Source organism: Cervus canadensis, chromosome 2 (genome assembly GCF_019320065.1).
Source record: "Cervus canadensis isolate Bull #8, Minnesota chromosome 2, ASM1932006v1, whole genome shotgun sequence".
NCBI lineage: Eukaryota > Metazoa > Chordata > Mammalia > Artiodactyla > Cervidae > Cervus > Cervus canadensis.
Genome location: NC_057387.1, coordinates 100,060,582 through 100,085,975, shown reverse-complemented (window position 1 = coordinate 100,085,975; position 25,394 = coordinate 100,060,582). Strand labels below are relative to the sequence as shown.

General features: G+C 39.4%; 1 protein-coding gene across 5 annotated transcripts in view; it reads left to right on the top strand.

Annotated features, from left to right (window-relative positions):
• Positions 1 to 25,394, top strand: part of NFYC (nuclear transcription factor Y subunit gamma) — a 62,807-nt gene that overhangs the window by 16,359 nt on the left and 21,054 nt on the right. For 4 of the 5 annotated variants that reach the window (XM_043461737.1, XM_043461734.1, XM_043461733.1 and 1 more), the window contains exons 2-3: positions 17,783 to 17,895; positions 24,887 to 24,958. In XM_043461737.1, the coding sequence (XP_043317672.1) occupies positions 17,791 to 17,895; positions 24,887 to 24,958 (177 nt within the window). In that variant the 5' untranslated portion in view covers positions 17,783 to 17,790. Of the gene's footprint in view, positions 1 to 760; positions 822 to 17,782; positions 17,896 to 24,886; positions 24,959 to 25,394 lie in introns of all 5 variants that reach the window. The other variant, XM_043461735.1, reaches the window with a different exon arrangement.

The following is a 25,394-nucleotide window of genomic DNA, read 5'->3' as shown; positions in this document are numbered from 1 at the left end:
TTAGAGAAGTTTGGAGGCTGCTAGTTTGCCTTCCCCTTGAATAAAGGATTTACCTGAGAGAATTGATGGGGGTTTAGGTTTTGGGCTCTTGGAATTGGAGTGGTATAGCAGTCAAAGTTGCTAGATACAGGCCTCTGTCGTTGCTCGGAAAAGTGACCTTGAAAAACTGCCGAGGAGTTGAAAGATTGAAGGACAAAGTTTGTTTATGCAGATTTTGGACCGAAAAGCTTCTATTTAAGATGAAAAGAAGCTGTACTTCTGATGTTCAAGTCCAGTGGTTAGTAGGGTTATGTTATAGATTCCGATTAGGAGTTTTTCAAGCAATACAGCAGTGAGGCTGTGTTCATTTTTCTCTCGCACTCTTCTTCGTTCCCTCCCCCCAGCAAAAAAATTTTAAATCCTTCTGGTATGATGGTTGAGTGGACTGCCTAACATTCAGAATTCCTTGCATGCTACCTTGTCTTCTATGTAATCTAGAGGATTCTTAGTGAAGAATGGTATTTCAGGAGTTCAAAGTAGTTATGTTTGTGAAACTTCTTTTGGGAAATTGGAATGCTTATGGTAAGAAAACAGTCCTTCTTTACGGAAAAAAAAAAAAGGCAAACGGTCATTCTGAGAAGTTAAGTCCTAAGAGAAAGGAGTACGTGTTAAAGATTATGTTTTAACAGATTGTTATTTTAGTTTACATTTGTTTTTTTACAAGTCATTGATTTATATGTTACCAGTTACTCCAGTTTTTAATATGGGATTTAAAAAACAGTTGTAGATACTGAATGACCCTACTGGTCCTGGGAGAAGGCCTGGAGCTGGGGAGGCAGAAGGTAAGTGGCTCACAGTGTGAGGCCTAGGTAAAACCCTTTTTTAACTTAAGAACTTTGTGGATTTAGCTTCTTGGAAAGATACTACCTCTAGCCTGGGTCCTTAACCTTTTTAGGGTCATGGTCCCTGAGAATCTGACCTACTGCCTGAGAAAGTGCACATAGACATGCCTATGCAGGGCCCCTGGTGACTAAGATATTTTCCAGTATATGTTGAATGGTGTTACTATGATCTCATTTAACACTTTAGCCAGATAAATGTTTCCTAGAGAAATGAAGAAAACTCTACTTCCATAAGGCACAGAGACCTAGAGCTAACTATAACTTAGGTTGAGAGGTGGGTGCATGTGTAGAGGAGAGGCTTAAATGGGGTCTGAGGTTTGGATATTTATTAACTCTGATTACAGTATTTGAGGCAGCATAGTGCATTAGCACAAGCAGGAGATGGTGTGTTCTGCTATCACCAGCTTTGTGAGCTTGGGCAAGTCAGCCATTTAGTGTCAGCTTCCTCACATGTAAAAATGGAACCTAAAAATAGCGCCTTCCTATTTAGTGGTGAGTCTCAAATAAGATCATGTATGTCAGAGTGCTTTGTAAACTGTGAAGTGCTGCATAAATGTTAGTTGTTACTAATCCAAACTATGGGTTAAATGCTTATGGAGATAGATGTGGCATCAAAGAAAATGCTATTATTTTAATATGTTTACAAAACAGTTTGTTTAAACCTGACACATCTCTTTGTAAACTGGCTTCACATGCCTTCACCTGCGTATTCCTGTTTATGCTTATAGGACCCCATGTAATACAGACATTGAGACCATCAAACATTCCTTTACCAAGATTCCTATGGAAGAATTTTAACTCTTTTGTCAAAAATCAAGGATATCTTAGAGCAAGATGAAATGAGAATGCTGATTTTTTAAAACCCTTGTTAGATTTAGGGACCTCTCAGAATAAACACTGTGAACCTGTTCTGATCGTATACTAAGATTTGCAGTATAATTCAGGTAAGTTGTAATAGTTGCAGATGTTTAACAGGAAGGGGTTACACTTTTAGTTTGTGCACCAAATATTTATAAAGTAAACGGGAGCCACTTTTCGTTTGCTTAGTGGTCATATGATCTCTTTTATGTCAGTTTTCAAACTTGTAAGCTAGTGAATGTTCGGATGAAGACTTAAAAAAATATACTTGGTCTCATCAAAATATAAATGCGGGAATAAATTTCTCACAGTTAATACCTATTGTAAGATACAATTCCAGGGTAAATGGTGGGAACTCATGGGGTTTTCTTTCTCACCCATTTTACATGCCTGGTGTCATCTATTTTTAGGGCCCCCCCCCCCCCCGGGGGGGGCGGGGTGGTGGTGGATGGTTTATAATCTATTTGATTTCCTGTCCTGTTAAGTCACTTCCTCTCAGGCATGGTCAGTCAGCATTGATGTCTACCTCCTTTCTGTGCACCGAAAGAGTCATTTTTATGAAATAAGGTTTGGCAAAATTGGCATTGACCCTACAAATAAAATTCTAGTTTCAGGGATGTGTATGTTTGAAGATAGCAATCATGGTCACTGGGAACTTTTTGTTCCTAAAAGAAGACCGGGATCTCCTTTTAAGGAAGCAGTGTACTTTCGTGGAGGCTTCAGTAACCCAAAAGGCACTTTTAGAGGCTAATCACTTATACATGGTCTTCTTCATGACAGACGTTATTTTTGCCTGTCCCTATTCCCAATGAAATATGCATACAGAGTGTGTATACTCTTAAGTTAGCCCAGTGAAAATTATTTAGGGATCTAGCCTGATTCCCTTCTTGTGAAGTGGGAAAGTTGAGGTCCAGGGAGGTTAGTTGTCTCAGTCTTTCAGCTTTTTAGTAAGTGGTCAGAGATTGAACTCCAGCTCAGTTCATTCAATGTTTCTTTTATTCCTCTATGTTTCATATTTGTCTTCCTTTTGGGTACATCTGTACAGGGTTGCTGTTTGAATACAGAAGGAACAGAGAGAAAATGGACCATGGAAGACGTTCAGAAGTCTTCATGTGGAGTCTGTCGGTTAAGAAAGTCTGCTGTGGCAGCAGACTTACTGTCGTTTTGGGATCTGAAGATCTCTGGCCTCAGTTAGTTTCTTATTCAGAAAGCTGAGAGTCAGCTGGGAAGCTAATGGTACCCACCTGGTTGAACTGTCCGAGAGAGCAGGGTCTCTTCTATGCATTCTTTTCATTGCAAGGAAGTAAAGGTACACAAATACAATGCCTGCATGCCAGTTAGTTTTGTTGTTATTGTTAACACACCTCAAGAACATGCTAATTCCCAAACAAGTTTGGGCCTGGTTCTTCAAGTGGTTCCTTAAAGCCAGCCAGTATGTAATAAACAAAGATCCTAGGATATTTTTAAGCATTTGCCAAGACTGAATAGAAATCATTGTGTATATACTTCCAAAGGAACATTTTAACAATGCCAACTTTAATCATTACTGACAGCAAAATTAGTATTGTATACCTGCATATGTGTGTTTGGGTAGTTGTAGGTTTGATTTTTGTTTTTATTTTATATATTCTCCGGTAGACCATAATGTACTTGAAAATTTTTAATTTTTCCTTTTTGTGGCTGGATTTAACTACCTTCATATATTTGAACAAAAGATATAGTTTGTTGGAAGAACAAGAGCTTGAATAATGTAACTCATGTTATATTTAAGTCTTGAGGTATACTGTGACTGAAAATTATAGTAGACACAGCTGGATGATACCTACTTCATGTCTGCTTAGTTTTCTTTTTAATCGGTTCTTTCTGCTACCTCTGTTGGGCTTGGCTCTTTAGAACTTAGATTCTATTTGCATTATCACCCATATCTTCCTGTCTCTCCCCTCGGCATCTAAAAGCCAGACTCCACTGTTCAGTAGTTGGCCAAAGTTTTTCTGTAAGAGTATTTACTGTAAACTAAGTTACAACTCTATACTCTGCAGTGGAAAAGGGCAATTGAAGGATAAGAAATGAAGATAAATTCTAGTGTAAGGCAGAACTAAAGGAAAAAAAAATCTTGTAAATGTTTAACTTTAAAGTGGCATGACATAGCTTGTGACCTTGTGTTCCTTAGTTCAGAGGAAGAAAGGATATATAAAAATAACCACGGCAAACAGCAGTGCTGATTCAGTTGGTTATCCTTTTTCTTGGAAGTTCTGTCATTTTGGTCTGTCTCCATAGTTTCAGTTATACAGAAAACTAAAGAGAAAAGCTGCTTAACTGGAAATATCCAGACACAGTGAGTTTTTCCTTTATCTACCTATGCTATATAGTTCTTGTGTGTGTTTGTGTTAGCAGTTCAGTCATGTCCGGCTCTTTGTGACCCTATAGACCATAGCTCGCCAGGCCCCTCTGTCCAGGGAATTCGCTGGGCAAGAATACTGATGTGGGTTGCCATTCCCTTCCCCAGGGGATCTTCCCAACCCAGGGATCAAATCTGCATCTCCTGTGTCTCCCACATTGCAGGTGGATTCTTTACCACTTGAGCCATCGGGAAAGCCGCTGTGAGAAAATACTAAAGTTGAATGCTTTATACTTCTTTCACTAATTCACCTGCATGCATGTCTCATTTATGTGGCGATTTCAGAAAATGTATACAGATAAAATTGGTGTATACTTTAGTTTTTGTAACACTACAGGATCTAACAGTCAGGTAGGGGAGACAGGTGATGTATATATATCAAGTGTATGAAACTGATATGGAAAGTACAAGCAAAAGGCACAGAATTCAGAGGAGGGGAGACCCTCTGGCTTAGGAATGAGGGAAGGCATTTTGTTGGACTTGGAGGTATGGGCGTGAGCACTTCAGGCGTGGGGAACAGGAGGAGCAGGGTCATGATTCAAAAGGTATAGTGTGGGTTGAGAGCAGTAAATGGTCTTGTCTGCATAGCGCATAAGGAGATGAGTTAGGGATAGGTCCGTCGGTCCCAAGTGGCTTCAGTCGTGTCCGACTCTTTTGCGACCCTATGGACTTTAGCCTGCCAAGCTCCTGGAGTGGGCTGCCGTGCCCTACCCCAGGGGATCTTCCCGACCCAGGGATTGAACTCGTGTCTCTTATGTCTCCTGCATTGGCAGGCGGGTTCCTTACCACTCATGCCACCTGGGAAGCCCCGAGGGAGTAGCAAAAGAAAGAAGTCTCAGAAGTGAGTTGAGGTCAGATATTGGAGGGCCTTGACTGCGAAGCTAAGAAATTTGAACTGTCTCTCCTTAATAATGGTAAACCATTGGAAATGTTGGGTGATAGGTTGATATAACATTATCAGAGCTATGCTTTTATAATATTCATGAAATATAATTGTAAAAATGACAGAGGATCCTAGAAATAGTAAACATTATGCAGTGAGTTCACATACTAGGTTCACAACCTATAGGATTATTGTGAGGGTAAAAGAGCAGTGTAAAAGGCTTAGAACCATACTTGGCACACAGTCCTAAATGAGTAGCATTAGCTGTTATCCATCATTTTTATTATTCCATGGAAGAGATGAGAACCTGAGTAGAGATAGTGGCAATATGAAGAAAGGTCAGGAGATGGACACTGTTATTACAGAGTTTACCAGTTAATTAGAATTGAACAGAATCTAGGATGACTCAGATTTCAAGCCTGGGAGACTGGAGGATGGAAATAGAAAAGTTAGAAGGAGCAGGTTTGGGGAAAGAAGAAGATAGATTTAACTTTAGACAAAAGGAGTTAAGAGTTCTGGGTGGCTTTCCAGTTGGAGATGTTCAGCAAGCAGGACTGGAGCTTTGGAGAAATACCAGAATTGGTAAAGTATGTTTGGAATTTAAGCTCATCAAGATCATAACTGAACCTGGGGAATGGATGGGAAATCAAGGGAGAGGATGGACAGAGGACCAGAAGAATAAAGCTTCATGTCCATGATGGAAACACAGGAAAGGTTGGACCCTGAAGTTGAGACATCTAGAAATGAGCATGGTGGAGTGCCATGCATGATACACGATCTTGTCACAGGTTCAAGTGAGCAAGGCCATAAGTATTAGCCCATAGGTTAAATATTCAGAAAGGTAATACTAACATTTTCAGTGTGTGCCTTGATATGAAGAAGATTAGAAATGCTGCCCTATGATCTGGCCTTCACTTTTTCTGAAAAAGTACAAGTATTTCCTTGAAAAGTTATGCAGTAGCTTTTTGAGATTAGTTGTATATATGTTTATGTATATGTGTGTGGATGCATAACCTCAGGCTTTCTTGTTTAACTTCTTAAGTATACACACACATCCCCATCCAGTGCAAAGACTTTTTTCCCTAGTTGCATCCACCTAATCTTATCACTGTTAGCTTTGTAAAGCCTCCAATGGTAGTGTTCTGCATGAAGCCAACCATAAATACACAGTAGGAATTTGGCAACATTTACTTAGCGAGTAATTTATATCCACATGGTCAGGATAACACTGAAGAGCAGCACACACAGTACATTACCAGGAATAGGATGGCCTCATCTGTAGGATTTAGCAGATTTCTAGGCTAGGTATGTTGTAACTATCCTGAGTCTAACAGAGGCAATAAGAACCTTTTCATTAGAGGAATAGTGGTACGTTTCCAGCCACCTTACTCTGTTGTTTATATCCTGAACTCCATGATTATTTCTCTTCTGGTAATTAACAGGTCAGATGCTCATAACGCTACCCTTGAAGGTAGTTAAGTAATGTAATATGTTTGTGTGAAACATAGTCCTTTACAGTTCATGGAGTGATTTTTAAAGTTTTTGTCAAACAAGATAGGTGAACACAACTCTTTCTTTTCAGAATGAAACATAGTACAAATAGATAGCATACTAGTATGAATACTGCCATTATGTTGGGGAATTATCTAAATTTACTAAGATCAGAGAAATAGTTGAAGGATTTCCAAATAGATACAAGGTTAGAATTGTGTTAGTTGTTCTCTGGTATTCCTTAGATGTGCAAATGTACATCTGTGGTATGTATTGGGTACCTCTTATATTTGAGTTCTTACCTTGAACCACACAGATTAGTGTTTTTAGATGAGTCATTGTGTTCTTAAATAATCAGCTGCTTGTATTTCCTAGCTGTGATTTATAATCTTCATTTTATCCCTGTTAGGTAGTTAGAACAGGGATTTTTGATTCTAAGAGGAATGGCCACATAATTAAACTAACATTGCCACTACGTTCCCCGTTTAGCTATGGCAGGTGATTCCTCCTAAAAGTGTGCAGCAGTGGAAGCGGCTCCAGTAAGTGGGGGCTAGAAGGCAATGGCACCCCACTCCAGTACCCTTGCCTGGAAAATCCCATGGATGGAGGAGCCTGGTAGGCTGCAGTTCATGGGGTCGCTAAGAGTCAGACACGACTGAGCAACTTCACTTTCACTTTTCACTTTCATGCATTGGAGAAGGAAATGGCAACCCACTCCAGTGTTCTTGCCCGGAGAATCCCAGGGATGGGGGAGCCTGGTGGGCTGCCGTCTATGAGGTCGCACAGAGTCGGATACGACTGAAGCGACTTAGCAGCAGCAGCAGCAGGCTAAGGCTATTCCTCTCAACTATAGTGAAAAGATAGTGACTTCTCATCATCAGTCCCCCAGAGACTGAACTTGATCTACTGGACCTTTTTATGTCTACTCTTGGTTGGTGACCAGATATTCCGAAGTCCTCCTCCTTATGGGCAACTGCAGCTTTAACAAGCTTGAAAACCTTAAACTTTCTACTCTGAAATATATAAAAATCTGACATCTTGGCTTTTTAGGGTATATTCTCCAGGAGGATGATCAGGAAAACTAAAAGATAAAGGGCTTGATGGGTTTATGTTCCAGGCTGAGAGGATCCATAGGTTCTCAATTGTTTGGTCCTTTGCTGAGTTACCAGTTCTAAAGAGGGAGGAGAGCATGCCACGAAAGAGCACAGAGCTGAGAATAAGGGCATATGGGTCGTGGTTCTGGCTCTGGCATATACTTGCCCTGTAACCTAAGACATGTCCCTCAGTCTTCTGGATTCTTTATCTGTCAGATAGGAATATTAGTATTTGTGTTTGTAGTGAAGAATAAATTAGATAATGCAAAGGAGGAAAGCTACTTTACAAAGTGTAAAGCATGTACAAGTGCAACCGATTAGCATGACCATCCCCATTGCTTTGCATCCTTTGAAGTGGTCTTTACATTCTCTGTTCCTGACGGCTGTATACGCAGAGGTGGCAGAGTCAGCGTTTGGTTGACCTGGAGGATTTGTTTATTCTCATGCTCTTTCTTGCTTGCTTGCTTTTAACTTTCAAATCAGTGCTAAAGACACTAAGCAGAGGGCAGAATTTAGTGTCTGTGAATCAGCAGAATCATGCAGCTAAATCAATAAAGCCAAGCTCTTACTGACACTCTTTTAATGCCCTCCAAGTTTTTAATCGAGAATTCTCCAGTTTTTAGATGGATTAATTCACCAGCACAATCTTCTGTTTTTCACTGGAGTCTGTGATTAGATAATTATGAACATTTGTGTTAACATTTTCTAAAGTAGAACAGGTTTCTTCCCATCCCCACCTTTTTTTTACTTTTCCATTGTATTACTACACAACAGTTACTGCACAGCTGAGCTTTGGTACTTGAGAAGGGATTTCCCCATATGCACATTTCAAAGAAAAGAACCCAGAGTGAAGTCAAAGGTACCTGGCGTCTTAAAATAGTTCTTGAGGAGCTTGTGTTTGTTCATTAGTAGATGTGTGTGGAGTCCCCACTATGTGCAAGCCATGTTTTCCTTGAGGATGTGCCAGAAACAAAAAGATAATTACATAAGAACTGGAGAGAAAATAGGAGCATGAAAATTTTAGGCTTAAAAAATAATGTGCCTAATAATAATAATGTGTCTGAAGAAAGTGAATACACTAATTATAGAAATAGATTTTATTGGGTGCCAGGAATGGTTTCTTGAGGAGAAAAAAATTTAGTGATCACTGATCAGTGACTGTGTATGTTTAATTTCTTACAGTTGTACATAGTGTGAAAGCAAGCTCCTTAGCAGTGCTAGTCCCCAAAAAAACTTTAAAAAGTTGGTTTCAATCCATTAGATAGTTTCAAAAATTAATACTTTCACAACATGTTCCCTTTACTCCAAGATCTTGGAGGTAGAAGCAGCCAGGGCTCTTTTCAGAGCTTGAAACAGAATCTTTCTCTTGGTTGGTGGGGCCAGATGGGATGGGAAGCTGCCTAGATTCCAGGTCTCCTCCACCTTCTAACATAAAAAACAAGATTCCTTCTACAAGACAGAACAGCCACATACTCCCTGCTTACAGAAGTCGGAGGTGTCCAAGGAGACATGTTCTAAGAATTTTAGTTTTTTTGGATTTGTCTAGAGAGAGAGCCTGCATAGCTACTGATCATTGACATTCCCAAGGATTTAAGTTAAGAGCGTACCTAATCATATCTATCTTGATTTCTTTATTTGGAACTAGTATATTCATTCTGAATTTAAAACTTTAAAGGGCTTTAAGTTATTTTACGTTTATAAAAGAAGTGGAAGAAGATTTCTCAGTGCATTTGTTTCTATGCATCTGACTTTGCACTCCGGAAACTCTTAAGTAGTCTAAATTAGAGAAAGAAGCAAATTGGGTTACTTGTTACTGTATGTAAGCGAGATTGGTCTTTTGGTGTGGTACTGTGTTTGAGACTGGTCAGACCAGGATAGATGACTTATTTAGCTCTGAGCAGTGATTTTGATATGCCATATGACATTTATATGATGCTTGGTATTTTTCAAGGCCTTTTTACATGTGTTTCCCATTTGTGTGCTGCAGCTGCCTTGTGAGGTGACCAGAGGCCTCAAGAAGTTAAGTGACAAGTTAGTAGCCAGAGAACAAGAACCTCCAAAAGATTTTCAAATAGAAAATTGATTTTAATGGATTTTCAATAGAAAATCCAATAGATTTTCTTTATGTACTTACCCTGTACTTTACTGCCCCCCACTGTTTGCAGCTGAGTATTCATAGGTGCTACTGACTGTCCTAGAGACAAGCAAGAGGGAATGATAAAATAGAAAAGAGAGGGAGCAAGGAAGGAGACGCAGAGAATTAAGGATGTTTGTATGATAGGAGATAGCAGTGCCATGAGCATCTTCTCTTCCATGTTTGCCACAGAGATTTTGGGAACAAGTGGATTAAAATGATCTTTTGGGTTAAGGATTTGAGTCAGTGATCACAGCTGAGATTGCTCATATCTCTGAATAGTTTGCATATACACGCACCTTAAAGCAACAGGAAGTGAGAATGAACAAGCTGTACCAAATCAAGAACAGAGTTTTAGAGCTTTTGTATTTCCAGCTTCTCCATTTACTGCATGTGACCTCGAGCACAAAGATACCCAACCCTTGGCTTTCTTATCTGTAAAATTGAAATAATACTGATATCTTTGTCCCTGAGCTGAGTAGAGATCAACTGAGGATAATGTATGAAACAAGTATTATGTAAAACTCTAAAGCTCTTAAGTTGGTATCTTTGAAACATTCTTCAGAATCACACTTTTCACTTCTGGGCATACGTCAACTCGGGATCCTGCTAGAGACTGGGTGAAGGTTGTTCTTAGAGTTTCTGAGTCTCAGAAGGGATCCAGGAAGCAGAATGACTCTTTGTTTTGAACATGATTTAGCTTAGACAACAGGCACTGTGGACTTCCCTGGTGACTCAGAAGGTAAAGAGCCCACCTGCAATGCTGGAGACCTGGGTTTCATCCCTCGGTTGGGAAGATCCCCTGGGGGAGGACATGGCAACCCACTCCAGTATTCTTGCCTGGAGTATCCTCATGGACAGAGGAGCCTGGCAGACTACAGTCCATGGGGTTGCAAAGAGTTGGACACGACTGAGCACACATAGCACTATTCTTTCTCCAGCTTGTGTTAGAATTTTCTTTGAGGCTCAGAGTCTGAAAAAAACAGTTACTTGTCATTCTTCCTTCAGAAATTTATTTACTTTCATTAGGTTGGAGTGTCAAGAGAGATTAACAGGTATTTTTGTGGCATGGAGTGGGCTGGAGATTGAATGGGTGAGGAAGCCATATAACAGTTGTGTAATCTACTGCAAGCTTTCCAATCTCTGGCACTCAGTTTCCCCATTGTTATGTTAACAAATCCCCTTTTTTGGTAAAGGGCTAGATGATATTTTTAGCTTGTTGGTCATACACTTTCTTTTGTAACACTTGAACTCTACTGTTACCGCGTGAAAACAACCATAGACAACGTAAATGAATGAGGCTGCAGTCTTCCAGTAAAAGTGAATTTATAGAAACAGGCTGCAGGCCAGATTTGGCTTGGGGGCTGTAGTTTGTGGGCCCTTGCCTTTAGAATACTTCACTAAAACACCTGTTAGTCTTTTTTCTCCATAATACAAAATACTGATAGTGTTTTGTTGCTGTCATATAGGCCTGTGTATATAACATATATCATGTAAGTTGGACATCATTGAAGGAATGAGGAAACAAGTGTGTGAAGTAATATGTTTACATATCGTTTCTATTCCACAGAAACAGGTTTTTTTTTTTTTTTAATGTTCTGGTCATGCCTTCCTGTTGAGTTTCATACCATAAGTTGCTCTACCTTCCTTTTTTTCCAGACACACTGTATTATGATCTAGTCCTTGTTTGAAAGGTTATGTTGTAGTAGACAGCAAACAGAAACATGTTTTTGTTTCTGAAGGAAGTGTCTCTGCTGCCAGTTTGAAAATGTGTCTTTGTGAACAGATCTTCAGGAAGAGTAGTGTACAGCCAGTTCCAACCTATAGTCTTTTGGAAAGCACAGTTTCTTCTGTAGGCAGTTAGAAAAGGGGCTTCAGACTTACTTAGCCATTTGGAGTTCAAGACAGACACCTCCTCAAACACTGAACTTAGTGTTGTTCAGGATTAGGGAAAGGGGTCTCCAGTAAGACTACATTATTCATTATTATAGCAGTGGGGTACTGTATAGTAACCTGTCAGTAAGCATGACCATCTGGTATCTAGTTATGTTTAGAACTTAAGTAGTCAAGTTTCTGGCACTAGGCTTAGTGCTTTCTTGCTTCGTTAGAAACCTTAGATGAGCTTAAATAAAGACAATTGAACCCTCTTTTCTCTCTTGTCACCCTGCCTTGTATTCATTCACTTACTGCATCCTCAAGCAGTGAAGTGTAGGCCTTCCATACCAGACGCCCTCTTTGCCCTTTGGTGTGTGTGTTCAGTGGACATTGCATCTGCAGTGGCTTAGTACAGTGACTGGCCCAAGGACACTAGCTAGTCGGCAGCAGGCCAGTTCACAAACGAAGGTCTTTTTATTTCCAGAACAGTGTTATTTTTCTTTTGAAATTGTCCTATGCCTCCTTAACGCTTGAAATCCTTTTTAGCCATTGTGATTGATAATGGTTTTAGGCCCATCTATGTAAACATGAGAACCAGCGTGATGTTGGAATTGTTTTGTTGCAGAAATTTCAGTTCTCAAATTTAGTTTTCACTTTTCTTTGTAGTTTGAGAGAATATCTAAAATAGCAAGCAGAAGTTAGCTTTCTTCTTCATTCATTCATATTAATATTCTTTCTTTATCTCTCGTTGTCTCTCATTCCCCGTTTGAAATATAGTATCTCAACAGTTTTAGCCAACTCAAATAAAGAAGCTTGGAACTAACTTCAATAAATACCTGAGTAGTACCGGAACATAAAATGTGTGCTATAGAGCTACTAACTGGGCAAAATGAAAATCATGTATCTAATGACAGGAAACCATGATCAAAATGCAAGTCAAGAAAAGAAGTGAAGAAGTTAATGTGCTTTGAACATAGGGAGATGCTTCATATATGTTAAGTTGGAGATACATAGGAACTATTAGGGACATTCTCAGCATTCAGCCTAAATAAAGGCTGCAAGTTGGATGGTGAGGGCCACTGAGGTAAAAGAAGGTACCAGTGTTTAGATTTGTTCTTCAGTCACAACTGGGCTAAGGCATATTTGCTTGCATTTAACAGTGAGAGCATTATTTTTAAGTAAAATGTGACTACCTGGAATGGGGCAGCTCTAGTATTTTAATAAGAAGCAGCATTGATCAAAGATTGGTCTTCATTTTAGGGGAGTTTCCTGTGGTCTTTTTTCCTTGAATAGTTGTTGCGATGATAGGGATTTAGGTATTGTCTCCCAACAACATTTGTTTGGTTTCAGTTACTTTAGAGAGCTATATGTGGGTTTAGACATATTACAAAGGATTTTTGTAGAGAGAGTGAGGTATATGCCAAGAAATAGGCTTTAGCTCTAAAGGCGCAGGGTTTTAGAGACTAGGGGATATTGTAGTAAAACCTTATGTTTCTTTGTATTTTATGAGCTTGATCATTTTGATGCATCCTGTTCCATGTCCAGCATGTCACTCAGGGAGGATTTGGTAAGAATGGTCCCTGGTCAAAACCAAGAGCTTGAAAGACTTCCAGGAGAATCTCAAAGGAGGAGCACTCTGCTTTTGAGATGTTTTGAAAACTGCTTAAGTCTTCTTTCTTCAAGAATGATAAAGAGTAACTGGATATTTGAATGACAGTTAGATTGTGTGCCCTTGAGTGATCTGATCGAATCATCTCATTTTCTGCATGATTTTCTCCTTATCTTCCTGGCAGTGGATGGCCAAACAGAGGTATTCCCCACCCCCTTTCTCCTCCTACTTACTTGTCATTAATTTTTCAAACTTTGCTCATCTGTCCTGGACACCTTTCTGAGAAGATTCTGACTTTCAAGAGTTTTATGCGGTGGAATAGTACACACCGATGTTTCCAGCCTTCTGGTCTGCCTTGTAACTTCCAGGACATGTGTATGTGTGTCTGTCTGTCCTCTTCCTTCATTTTATCTTAAATTCACTTCAGCAAGTCACATGGATTTCTTTCTGATTGTAGTCCTACTAACATTTTAAAGGCCCAGCGAGAACCTCATATATTCTGAACTTCTTAAAAATAATTTGCGGTCCCAATAAATCTTATTTCAGAGCCAGGCTTTCCAAGAGGCCTCTTTTTTCTCAGAAAATACATATGCAACCACTCTCCTTCATTCAGAAGTAATTATTTATCAGACTTTGTGCTAGGTGCTGTGAGGGATTCCAGAGATGACTCATACTCATGTCCTACCCACAAGAAGCTTGTAAACCAGAAGGGGAAATGTGGTAAGAAATACATAAATAATGATCATACAAGGTAATGCGGTGAGGGCAGGAAGAAGTACAGATTAAGAGCTCTGAAGGTTCACGGAAGGAGTGATCACTTGTGGTGATTTAGAGACCTGGGGAGAGATGGCAGTTGATTTGAGCATTGGAGAAATGGCCTTTTCCTGGTGGCCTTTGATTCTTCCCATTTTAGTTTTGGAAAGGAAGCTGTGTTTAAAACCAGATAAATTAAAAGATAATGAGAGTTGAGATTTCTTATAGCAACAACCATTCAATACTTTATCTGATTCTTAAGTCTTTATTAAATAATTAATCAGGCACTCTAATTTGGGTATTTATAAACTGTTTAATGAACATGAATGATAAATCTAATATTAATTATGAATTAAATCTGGGAAATACTATTGTCCATTTTTCAGAAGAGTCAGTTAATGCGGCTTGGTCTTAGTGTATGTAAATAGCTTTATCTCATGATAGCAATAGCAGTTTAACATGGAGTAAAAAGCATCCTGGGATATAAATCTCTTTCTTACTTTTAAATCCATTCCTTTCTCATCATTCTAGAAGATGAACCTGGCATATTTTCCATGGGTTGTAGATGTTACAAATAGGCTACTTCTGTAGCAAAATCAATTTAGTTGCAATTAATGTAATATTAAAATAAGTGATAAGTTACTTTATGTTTTTCAACATGGGTGTTTAGTGAGCAAAATTTGTTTATGATTAGGTTTTATTATTTTAATTTTAAGTTGTGCCACGGTCAGAAAATATTGAGAATACTAGCTTATTTTTATAAAATCTGTTGCTTGAGATTTGGTCTAATTTTTAAAGCCCCATGTAAAGACTGGATCTGCTTTAAGGAAAGCCTTTTGAATAAAAATACTCACCTTTTCTAGGAATTTATAGTAACAATTTATGGTCTTCCAAGAGATACTGAGAGTTATCTACAAATTATTTCTGTGCAAAGATGCTAGGAAACATGCTCCAAACCATTTTCTCTTTTTCCTCATGAAAAGATCTTCTGTCCCTGATGAGGAGAGTACAGTACCTTTGTTTTTTTGAAGTCAGGAATTTATGAAAAGAGGTTTCTGGATGGAAAAATCATAAAAGTTGTAACTACATCCAAAGCTGAAATGATCCTTTGTTTGTAAATTCAGCTTAATGTAAAGAAGAGCAGTGAGAGCTGTCCAAAGATGGAAAAGAATGCCTAGCCAGTGCACCAGGTTCTCAGAACCGTAGGGGGAGGAGCTCGTGTTTCAGTGAATTGAGGGAGCTGGGCAGAGGTTGAAGTAGAGCTGTGAGCATCTTTTAGAGGAGCTGAACCTGAGTGGTTCTTAAAGCACCCCCTGCTCCGTTTTAAAGTTCTATGAGGCAGTTAAATGTAAAGAACATTATTATTGATTTGGATTTTTTTGCCATTATCCATTTATGGTTTTCTAATTCAGAATGGGTCTCTCAAGTTAAAAACTTAATAACCTTTAATATGTATGTCAGTTCCAGAAAAATGTTTTTACCTTTTGTTTTGTGCGCACCCCCACTCCAACAGTGTGTGGCTCTGAGCCAGCCAAAGATTCATTCATGAACTATTGACTGCACAGATGTTTGGGAACTGATTGCGCCAGCACATGCTTAGTTGGGGCCATTCAAGATTTAAAAGCAGACTATGCCCAGATGGTTTTAAAAATGCTTCTTGAATTATGTACCTTGATAACATTTGTGGGAGGAGATCAGAGGATAGTCAAAACTGGTTACCAGCTTTGTAAATCTTAAAGACCTTTGCACTCAGAGGAATCCTGCTTCTCATTAGCAAGTTATACAGAGTATCACACTGGCAACTATGCCTCTTCCTTCTTTGACCATAGCAGCTTACATGGCAGATTCTGTAAGATCAGGCCTCTCCTTGGGTCCATACAGTAAAAGGTTAGATTCGTTTTTAAAGTTTTTTGATAATTAATTTCATTTCTGGAAAAATTTTATTTGCACCTTTTAAAAAGGTTAGATTCTCGCTCTCATCATTGTCATGAGTACCTCATAAGAATCTATTAATAAAAATAAATAACTAAACTTCTCTAGATTACCTTGACTTCTTTGCTCTCAGTACATCTAAGAGAATAGTGTATAGGTCACGTGCATATGGTGATAAGTGAAGATGTCATGGGAGCTGAGCTGAAGTGTTCTTGGATTTTTAGGACTCAAGATTTTAATCTAGTCATTTCCAACTGTGATTCAACACTCTTCACTTTAATTCCCTCCAGAAACTCCAGGATCATATTGCTTCCTAGGACTTAGAGTTCCTGCTGATGTATAGAGCTGCTTGTGGGCCTTCAGCACCAGAAATTGGCTCCAAACCTTTTCCCATTACATCATCACCCACTAATGTCATTACACCAGGGTGAAATCTGCTTTGAAGATTGTACTCTTGTTTTCCTTCTGTTCTTTCCTCTCATCATTTCCTTTAGAAGAAAAAGGAAAAAAAAAAAAAAATCAGAGATTTCTAGGACAATCCCAAGCAAACATTTAGGAGTGAATTAGACATCCTCACAGTCTAAACTTAGATTTATCAGCCTTCGTCCACTCTGCTGATAGAGATTGATCTGCCCGGCATGCATCCACAGGGACCCTGGGAAGTAGCAGTTTGGTCATGTGACACCTGGCCTTGCTGCTTTTCTTTCAGCCCTTCAGAATTAGTTCTTAAAGACTTACATAGCTCTCCGCCAGCATCCTGTCACTGGCATGTTAAATCTTTTTGAGTAATTTCACAGAATAGAAATTCTTGGGATATCACTAAAGTTTATTGTTCTTTGTGTTTAATTAAAGTGTTTCTTAGATTTAAGTATTTGCCAGATAAACATTTAAGCCATCTGCAGTTTTTTACTTTCCCTCTGTAAATCTTTTCAAACATTACTGTATTATCTATATTTATGGTATAGATATAGCTGGTGCAGTGATCCTTATTCATCTTCCTTCCCTCATGACAAAGCAGTTGACCAAACTTTGGTCCTCTTCTCTCTCTACTGAATTTAATTCCCCGTTGTTTTTCAACCGTCTTTAAAGCTTCCAATTGCCGGTGGGCTTTGTTTGACTTTGTGCCTGATGACAAGGTTCAGGTAAGGGAAGAACTGGAAGTGACTTCAAAGACTTTGTGCCATCCACTCAGTTACTGGCCTGGGCTTTACAGATTTTGTGTCCTTTGAGGCAGATTAGTTTGAGATTAGAAAGAATAATAATCGTCAGCCCCAAAGAAATGGGACCACAGTGACTAAAACAGCAGAATGAACTTGGCTCTTAGTCTTAAGACTCTGGTTTACATTTATGTACAGTGTTAGTCACCTGGGACTCTTAATGTATGTGCTGCAGGCTGTGGCGCAGAGAAGCCACGTGGAACTGGAAAACACTGGACAGGACGGCACTGAAAACTATGGACAGCACCAGGGCAGCACAGTACATTTTTTTTTCCCCTTCTCTTCAGAATAAGACATTAAAAGTCCTTGATTCACGTTAGGATTTGAGTTTGGGTTTCTAGCAGTTTATATATATATATGTATATGTATATTCATTTATTCATTTATTTATTTATTTTTCCCCCTAGGAATTTTAGATTTTCTGATTTCAGCTTCTTCTTAGTCTCTGTGATATAAGCTGGAGGAAAGGGAAAACATTCCTCATTATTTGCTAAGACTTTAAGTTGGTGTGAAAAACCTCTTCAGCACAATTGTATTATCTTCTCAGACTGAAAAACTGAGTGAATTAGTGAAAACATCCACAAGGAAAGATATAAATAGATATAAAGCCTGACTTTATTATGTGTAACATGTGTCGTGTGTGTGTTTGTTTTTTAGCTGTCAGAATGTCCACAGAAGGAGGATTTGGTGGTGCTAGTAGCAGCGATGCCCAGCAGAGCCTGCAGTCCTTCTGGCCTCGTGTCATGGAAGAAATCCGGAATTTAACAGTGGTAAGGAAAAGTGAGAGACTTTTAACGAGCTTTGAGATGAATAACCAAAACTTAGGCTAAAGCATTTTTAATCTCAAGCACCATTTACAAAGGTATAGTTCATTTCTGACCTGTGGGTAGGAAGATGAAGATTTAATTTACTTTAGGTGAAGTAACTACATGGATTTTTTTTTTTTTAAATGGCTTTCTTTAGGCCTGTGGATGCTTTGACTTGGAGACTGTTTAGTGTGAGGCAGATCTTTTAGAGAATGCAGGAAAGCAGGGCTTCTTTCCCCCAGAAGCTTTAGTTCTTTTCTGTGGCCTGATTTAGTGGGCCTGCCAGGTTTCTAGGACCCGGTGAAAACTGTTGGGCAATTAATTTGACAACAAATAAATATGTATTAAATAGTTACTGAGTCAGGCACAGTGATGAATCTGAAGCATTAAAAGGGAGAGTATGATGTTACATCCATAATGAAGAATGTTCTGTTTGGTGCCATTTCAGCAAATGGCTGAAGGAGTACTATGTTAGATATGTCATTCCTGCCGCAGAGGTTTTAGCATCCTGGCAGAGCGAATACTGAATTCTTTCCTGATGTAGAACTCAAGTTGCAATTTCTTAAGAGTTTCTGGTCCTTAATCTCTGACATACCTGATCAGTGTTCATGTACTCGATGAATACTTAGACACCTACTATGGCTAGTCATTGTGAATCACAAAGACAAAACTAGTACACTCACAGAGCATGCATTCTGGTGGGAGAGACAGAAGCAGGTAATGAACGAATAAAATAAACGATAACTTCTCATTGTGATGAATGTCCACTGACTTCAGGGGTCAAAAAAAAAAACCTATATTCTGGACATATGGGGGATTTTTAGCATTTGACCTGGTTTGGGCTTTCTCTGAGTGGCCTGTGTTCACTGGTGGATTTCCACTGAAAAAATCATTCTTCTGCAGTCTAAAGTTGGTAGTTATCAATAGTATCTTAGATATAAAACAGAAGGGAGGGAAAAAATGGAATTATAAAGTGAGAAGTGGGATATTTTGTATGTTTTGAGGGGACAGTGTCACGGTTAAGCTTTCAGGTTTTGGTGCTGGGATCAGCCTGGTGTAAAACTAGTGCTTCCTGAGCTCTGGTGGGACTAGGCAGTGCAGCAGGTTTGCTCCAGCTTGAGTACAGAAACAAATTCAGGATCAGACAAGTGACCAGGTGACTGTTAGAAGTTCAAATTCAGCACCTAGCTTTTCTGTATTTTGTTGGACTTTGAATTTTTTTTTTAATTGTGGTAAAAACAACACAACAAAATTTACCATCTTGACCATTTAAAATGTACAGTTCCGTGGTATATTCACATTGTTGTGAAACAGATCTCCAGGACTTTTTCATCCTGCAGAGTTGGAGCTTTACACTCGTGAAACAACTATCCACTTTCCCCACTCTCCAGCCTTTGGTAACCAGTGTTCAGCTTTGTTTCTATGAATTTGGCCGCTCCAAGTACCGCATATAAGTAGAATCATATAGTACTTGTCTTTTCGTGCCTGGCTTATTTCACTTACTTAGCATAATGTTTTCAAGGTTCCTCCATGTTGTAGCATATGGCAGGATTTCTTTGTTTAGGCTGAATGGTATTTCCTGTATATGTGTATATACCACATTTTGTTTATCCAGTCAGCTGTCAGTGGGCATTTGGGTTGCTTTTGTCTTGCCTATAGTGAATAATGCTGCAGTGAAGAGGAATATGGGCTTTAATTTTATCCTGCTTGGTTTAATTTCCAAGTTTGATTGACATCAGAGAAGATAGTGGTGTTGACCAACTTTTTGTAGCTAGACAGCTAGTCCTTCAGAGGTTAAAAGTGGATTACTTTGAGGGGTTCACTTTTAGTTCAAGTTTTATGAGTAAGGAGAAAGAAGACCAAGGAGGAAAGTCATTTTTAATTATTCTGTTGATGGCTAAAATTTTCCTTCCACATACTCTCAAGAAAAGAATCCTAGACTGCTACCATGGTATCTCTTAAATCAGATGCTTAGAATAATGTTTGGCTTGTAATAGTGAGTGAGTGAGTGAGTGAAAATCGCTCAGTCATGTCCGACTCTTTGCAACCCCATGGACTCTACAGTCCATGGAATTCTCCAGGTCAGAATACTGGAGTGGGTAGCTTTTCCCTTCTCCAGGGGAATCTTCCCAACCCAGGGATCAAACCCAGGTCTCCCGCATTGCAGGCGGATTCTTTACCAGCTGAGCCACAAGGGAAGCCCTGGAGTGTAATAGGTGCACAGTAAATGTTTAAATGAATCATAGACTCCTCCAGTTCAGATTTAGTGTGAAGCAGCATAGTGCTAAGTTTGAGTGAGAATGCAATCCAATGAAGTCCCTTTGCAAAACTTTTATTTTCCCTCTGCTGATGGCAAATGAAGACATCTGCTTCTCTGACCTAACCTCTGCCTGTGTGACGTGGCTGATATTTAGTATGTGCCTTTATAGAGCTCAAACAGCACTTAACAACGAGACTTCCTCAGATATAGCAGAGCCTCTTAGGCTGATACCTCAAAATGTCTACCAGATTTTTTAAAAAATCTGTATGTTCAAACTATCCAACGTAAATAAAGTTTATGAGAACACTCATAAGGTGTTGTGGTCTCTCAACATGTCTCACAGTAAGACTGTGACAGAGGTGTTCCAAAAATAAGTCATTCGAGTTTGCTAGTCCATGGGGTCGCAAAGAACTGGACACAATTGAGCGACTCAGCACAGCTGATATAGCCCATGATATATTGGAGACTCTGGCCGCAGCTGTCTCAGTCTCTGTTCTGCAGAAGCAGTCTGTCTTTTGTCTCAGCTTAGCCGTCATGCTCTCCTCATTCTTGAAAGCTCTGCATTGTCCATAAATCCAGGTGGTGCTCACCTGAAACTGAAGTTGATTAAAAATCATACCAAAATGATTATATACCAGGATGATTGTGTAAAATACTATATTCCTGCTTAGCAGAGCTCTGGGAGCAATAATTAATAGACTTCTTGGCATTAAATCTTACTCTCTAGACCTCTTTGAAAGTGGGGGAGAAAGAGCTCACTTTTGTCCTTTGTGGGGCAGGTGGGGAGGTAGTAATGCTGAATCTTAGAGAAAAATCTAATTCTCCTTCAACCTCCCTCCCTACACCCCATTTAGCCTTCAAAGTAATTTAATGCGTTGGTCACTTTCTTTTAATTGCCAGTTATATCTTTTCATTCTTCAGTGTCCCCAGATTGGAAGATGACATTTCCACCATTACAATCAAGTCAGATAACCATTTAAACAAGAACTTGGAGGTGAAGTTTGGTGGACTGCTAAAAAATAGGTCCTGTGCTGTTTGAGCCCTTCCTGTGGAACAGTGCTTCACAGACTTTATTGTCTATATGTGAACCACATGAGGGTCATGTTGAAATACAGATTTTGATTTAGCAGGTTTGGAGAGGAACCTGAGATTCTGCACTTCATTCATGTTCCCAGATGATGACATTGTGGGTCTAGGGACCTCACTTTGAGCAGCAAGGCTTTAAAGCAGTGGTCCTTAACCCTCACTGTGGATTATACTCACCAGGGTAGTTTTCAGAAAATGTGATGCCAGGACTCCGCTCCCTAGAGTTCCTAATTCAGTTAGTCTGAGGTAGAGCCCAGATATCTTGTGTTTCAGAAGCTCCCCAAGGTTATCCTAACATGCTGTCCATGTTGAGAATCACTGCTTTTGAGAAGATAGAATCTTTATTTTGCAGAGTGAGTGCCTGACAAGTAGGCCTGCAAAAGATTCCTCATCATTATTTGAAACTCCAGATGTTGTTTAGTTCAGCCTGAGACCTATTGACTGTAATTTGGCTTTAAACTCTCCTTGGAGTGAATTCAGACTTCTTGAAGTTCAGCAGTTTCAGATGGCAGCATTTTTAAACATACTTTTTTGGTTGTGGTCAGGAGCACAAAGATGTTCTGAGAGAGAATCCGCTCTCCCACCTTTCTGATGTCACTCCCAAGAATAAAACGTGTCAGTTGTTACTCCACTTGGATTCGCATCAGGATAAGAAGTTAAATGATACTCCTGTCAGTTGCGTGGTTGCCAATGACAAGGGGAGCATTGAATTGAAAGCCAGTTTACCGATCGTGAAGGGGCGCTTCTCTCCAATAAGCTTGTCATAAAGCCTTACATGTGACTGGAAAGCTGGGCTGAGATTATAGAAAGCTGGGCTATTGTCAGAGATAATGAGCCACACAAGCACAACTGAAGATCCTTTAAGATCTCAGGGTTTAGAGATCATGAGAAAATTTCTCACAAAAGAAAAGATGGATGGGACTTAGAACAGAGTTTTTTGTAAGTTTCTTCCTCATTTTACTCTTCATCAAGGTGGGGCTGTATCTTGACTTTTCCTTGTTGTTTTTTTTTAAATTTTAGTCTCATGAAAATTCTGAAAGTAATACTTTATTCTTTCAAGTTGGGGAAGGAGGTCTTTTTATCAGCTCTGAGCTTTAGTTAAGTAATCTTAGAACAGTGTTGTGGGAATTACATTAAATGACGAAGCCAAATTTGAGCATACTTGTAAGAGACCTAAATCTTGTGGTCATAATCTTGTGCTGTGTGTATCATCCTGGGAGGCCTTCCAAAGGAACTATCATCCGTAGCATTTTCTTTGGCATTTCTGTTTAGCATCATTTTGCGTGATACACCACACAAGAAGGAGGACCAGTGATTGATTTCTGTAGTTAAATGTTTTTTGTTTTTAAATCCCTTTAGGGTCTGGCCCCAATCCAGCATTCCCTTTCCTGCTTCTCCCCTCTGTACTGAGGTCATACATCTAAAACTTAAATAGGCCAGGTTTTTTTTTGTCTCTGTGCTTCTGTGTGTGCTGTGTCCTTTGTCTGAATAACATTCACATACACTTTTCCAGCAAGCAGATTTGCAGGATTCCAAGACACGATTCAGGTGTCAGCCCCTCTGTGAAACATTTGCCAACTCCTCTTGCTCACTCCAACACCTCCCCCCAACCCACCACTGCCAGTTGGTCATTTCTTTCTTTTCCCTGTGGGATTTTACACCCCCATTCTAGTATAGCTTAGGGGATTATAATATTTCTTAAGTGATAGTCTTTAAACTATTTGGCTGTTCAAAGAAAGTGAAGTCACTCAGTTGTGTCTGACTCTTTGCGACCCCATGGACTGTAGCCTACCAGGGTCCTCTGTCCATGGGATTTTCCAGGCAAGAATACTGGAGTGGGTTGCCATTTCCTTCTCCAGGGGATCTTCCCAACCCAGGGATCAAATCCGGGTCTCCCGCATTGCGTGCAGATGCTTTACCATCTGAGCCACCAGGGAAGCCCGGCTGTGTATTTGCATCTTCCACATAGTAGTAGGTATCATACATTTGCTATCAGTTGAGTTGCATGAAGGAACAGATGAAAGAGGAGGAGAAAAAATTAGAATGTGTTATGCTATCTCCTTTTGGTGAAATTTTAGTAAGCTGGACTTCTAAGCCTCTACCACTCCAGATTTTTAGAGGCTTTGTGGAAAATGCTGATACTTAATTTGGAAAAGGAAAAGATAAAAAATTGATGTTGGGGTTTTGTAGAGGTCAGTGGTAGCCAAGCAGCTTGTTGGATTTGGGTGGAGAAATTAGATGTCTTGGGATTTCCCTGGCGGTCCAGTGGTTAGAACTCCACACTTCCACTGCAGGGGGTAATGGGTTCCATCCTTGGTTGGGGAACTAAGATCCTGCATGCCACAAGGTGCGGCCAAAAAAAAAAAAAAAAAAAAATTAGATGTCTTGGTGTACATTTCATCTTAATAGTTCCTATTTTTCTGTATTCATAAAATAGATTCTGGGAAGGCTGATGATATTTTCCCAAAATGATCCACTGCCTTCTTTGACGTATAGTTGACGTTTTTTATTGGTCTTGGAAAAGAAAGTTCACTAATGCATGTTAATTACACCAAATCTCAAATAAGAGCTGCTTCCTCCGTAATGTAATGATGTAAATTCCCAGGTGAGCATATTGGATTTGGTGAATCACATTTCAGACCACTTATAGTATCAATCATTTGACACCTAGTGCCAGTAGGGATTTTGCTGATTTTAGCTAATCTCTGCCTTATCAGTTTTCTCTTCTTTGCAGCTTTGAAACCCAAAATTGATTTTTATTTCTAGAATTCCATCCATCATTGGCTGTGTATTTAAATACCAGTAGTATCAAAATAAAATGAAAAAGCACTTAAATCACAAGTAATTGAGTAGTGCTGATCGAAAATTCCTTTCCTAAATCCTTTCCACAGTAAAGTTAAGTGGTTTCTTCCCAACTTACTTAGTCTTGTTTGTTAAGAAAAAATTGACAGGACTACTCCTACATAGCAGCTGATAAATTCACCCTTACCCTTTTGCCACACTCTTCTACTCCTACCCCCATTGTACTCCTACCCCCACGCCCAGCAGATTTTGAAGATAGGGCCTTTGATGCTGTGATGGGTAAGGAGCTCCTCCCTAGTTTCTGGTGTCATGTTGGTGCAAAGGTCAGAAATAGCCAGTGTCACATTGGCTGAAGAGAGCAGTCACTGTGGTCAGGTATTGCTGGCACTTGCCCTTGTAGTGCTTGATTAGAAGGAAAAACTGGCAACTTGGAGAAGAACCCCTAAGGCCAGAAATCTCATTTTAATCTGCATATTGTAGACTGGTAAACTTTCTTAAGGGGGAAAAATGCATTCATAGTGCATCTCTATATTGTTCTTGCAAAGAACCTGGTATTGTTTGGGGTTACTTTTCATGAGGGCCCTGTTAGAAGGCATCGTAAGTTTATCCTGAAACCCTTTGTTGGAAGCTCTGCATTGGTTAAGAAGTATTTTGCTCTAGAGCTTGTGTTTTCTTAATTTCATTTGTAATTTCTCTCCTGCCATATTTTTTGAAAGGAGGGACTAAATCAACCAGGGGGTTTCATGCTGCCTGTCACATCCTATTAATTATTCCTACCATTTATGCACCTCTTGTTCCTCATTTCAGAAAGATTTCCGAGTCCAGGAACTCCCACTGGCTCGTATTAAGAAGATTATGAAACTGGATGAAGATGTGAAGGTGAATTCACGTTCATTTTTATCATACTGAAAGTAAAACAATGGGAAGATTATTGCTCATTTCTCTAGAGCTCAGAGTTTAATTAAACAAAAATGAAAGTATTACTGTCTGTTGGTTTTGTATTTGGTTCCTCTCTAAAATTGTTAAGTGAGCTGAAATTGAACAGTTTTAATTATTGTATGGTACTTTTCTGAAAATTGGGAATATCCTGTTTGCTAGCTGTTGAAATCCAAGATACTGAGTATTTGTTTTTTGAATTGCCTGATTCTTTCCACTATGTAGCGTAAATGTGTATCATCATGTCAGCAGGACAGTGACGTCTTCCTAGCATCTTATTTCGGTCTCTAGTTAGTTGATCCGAGCTCTAAGAAATGTTTGATGATGATATTGCACTTGTTATAACTTTTCAGGCTGTGAGTTGTTTTACACAATTGAT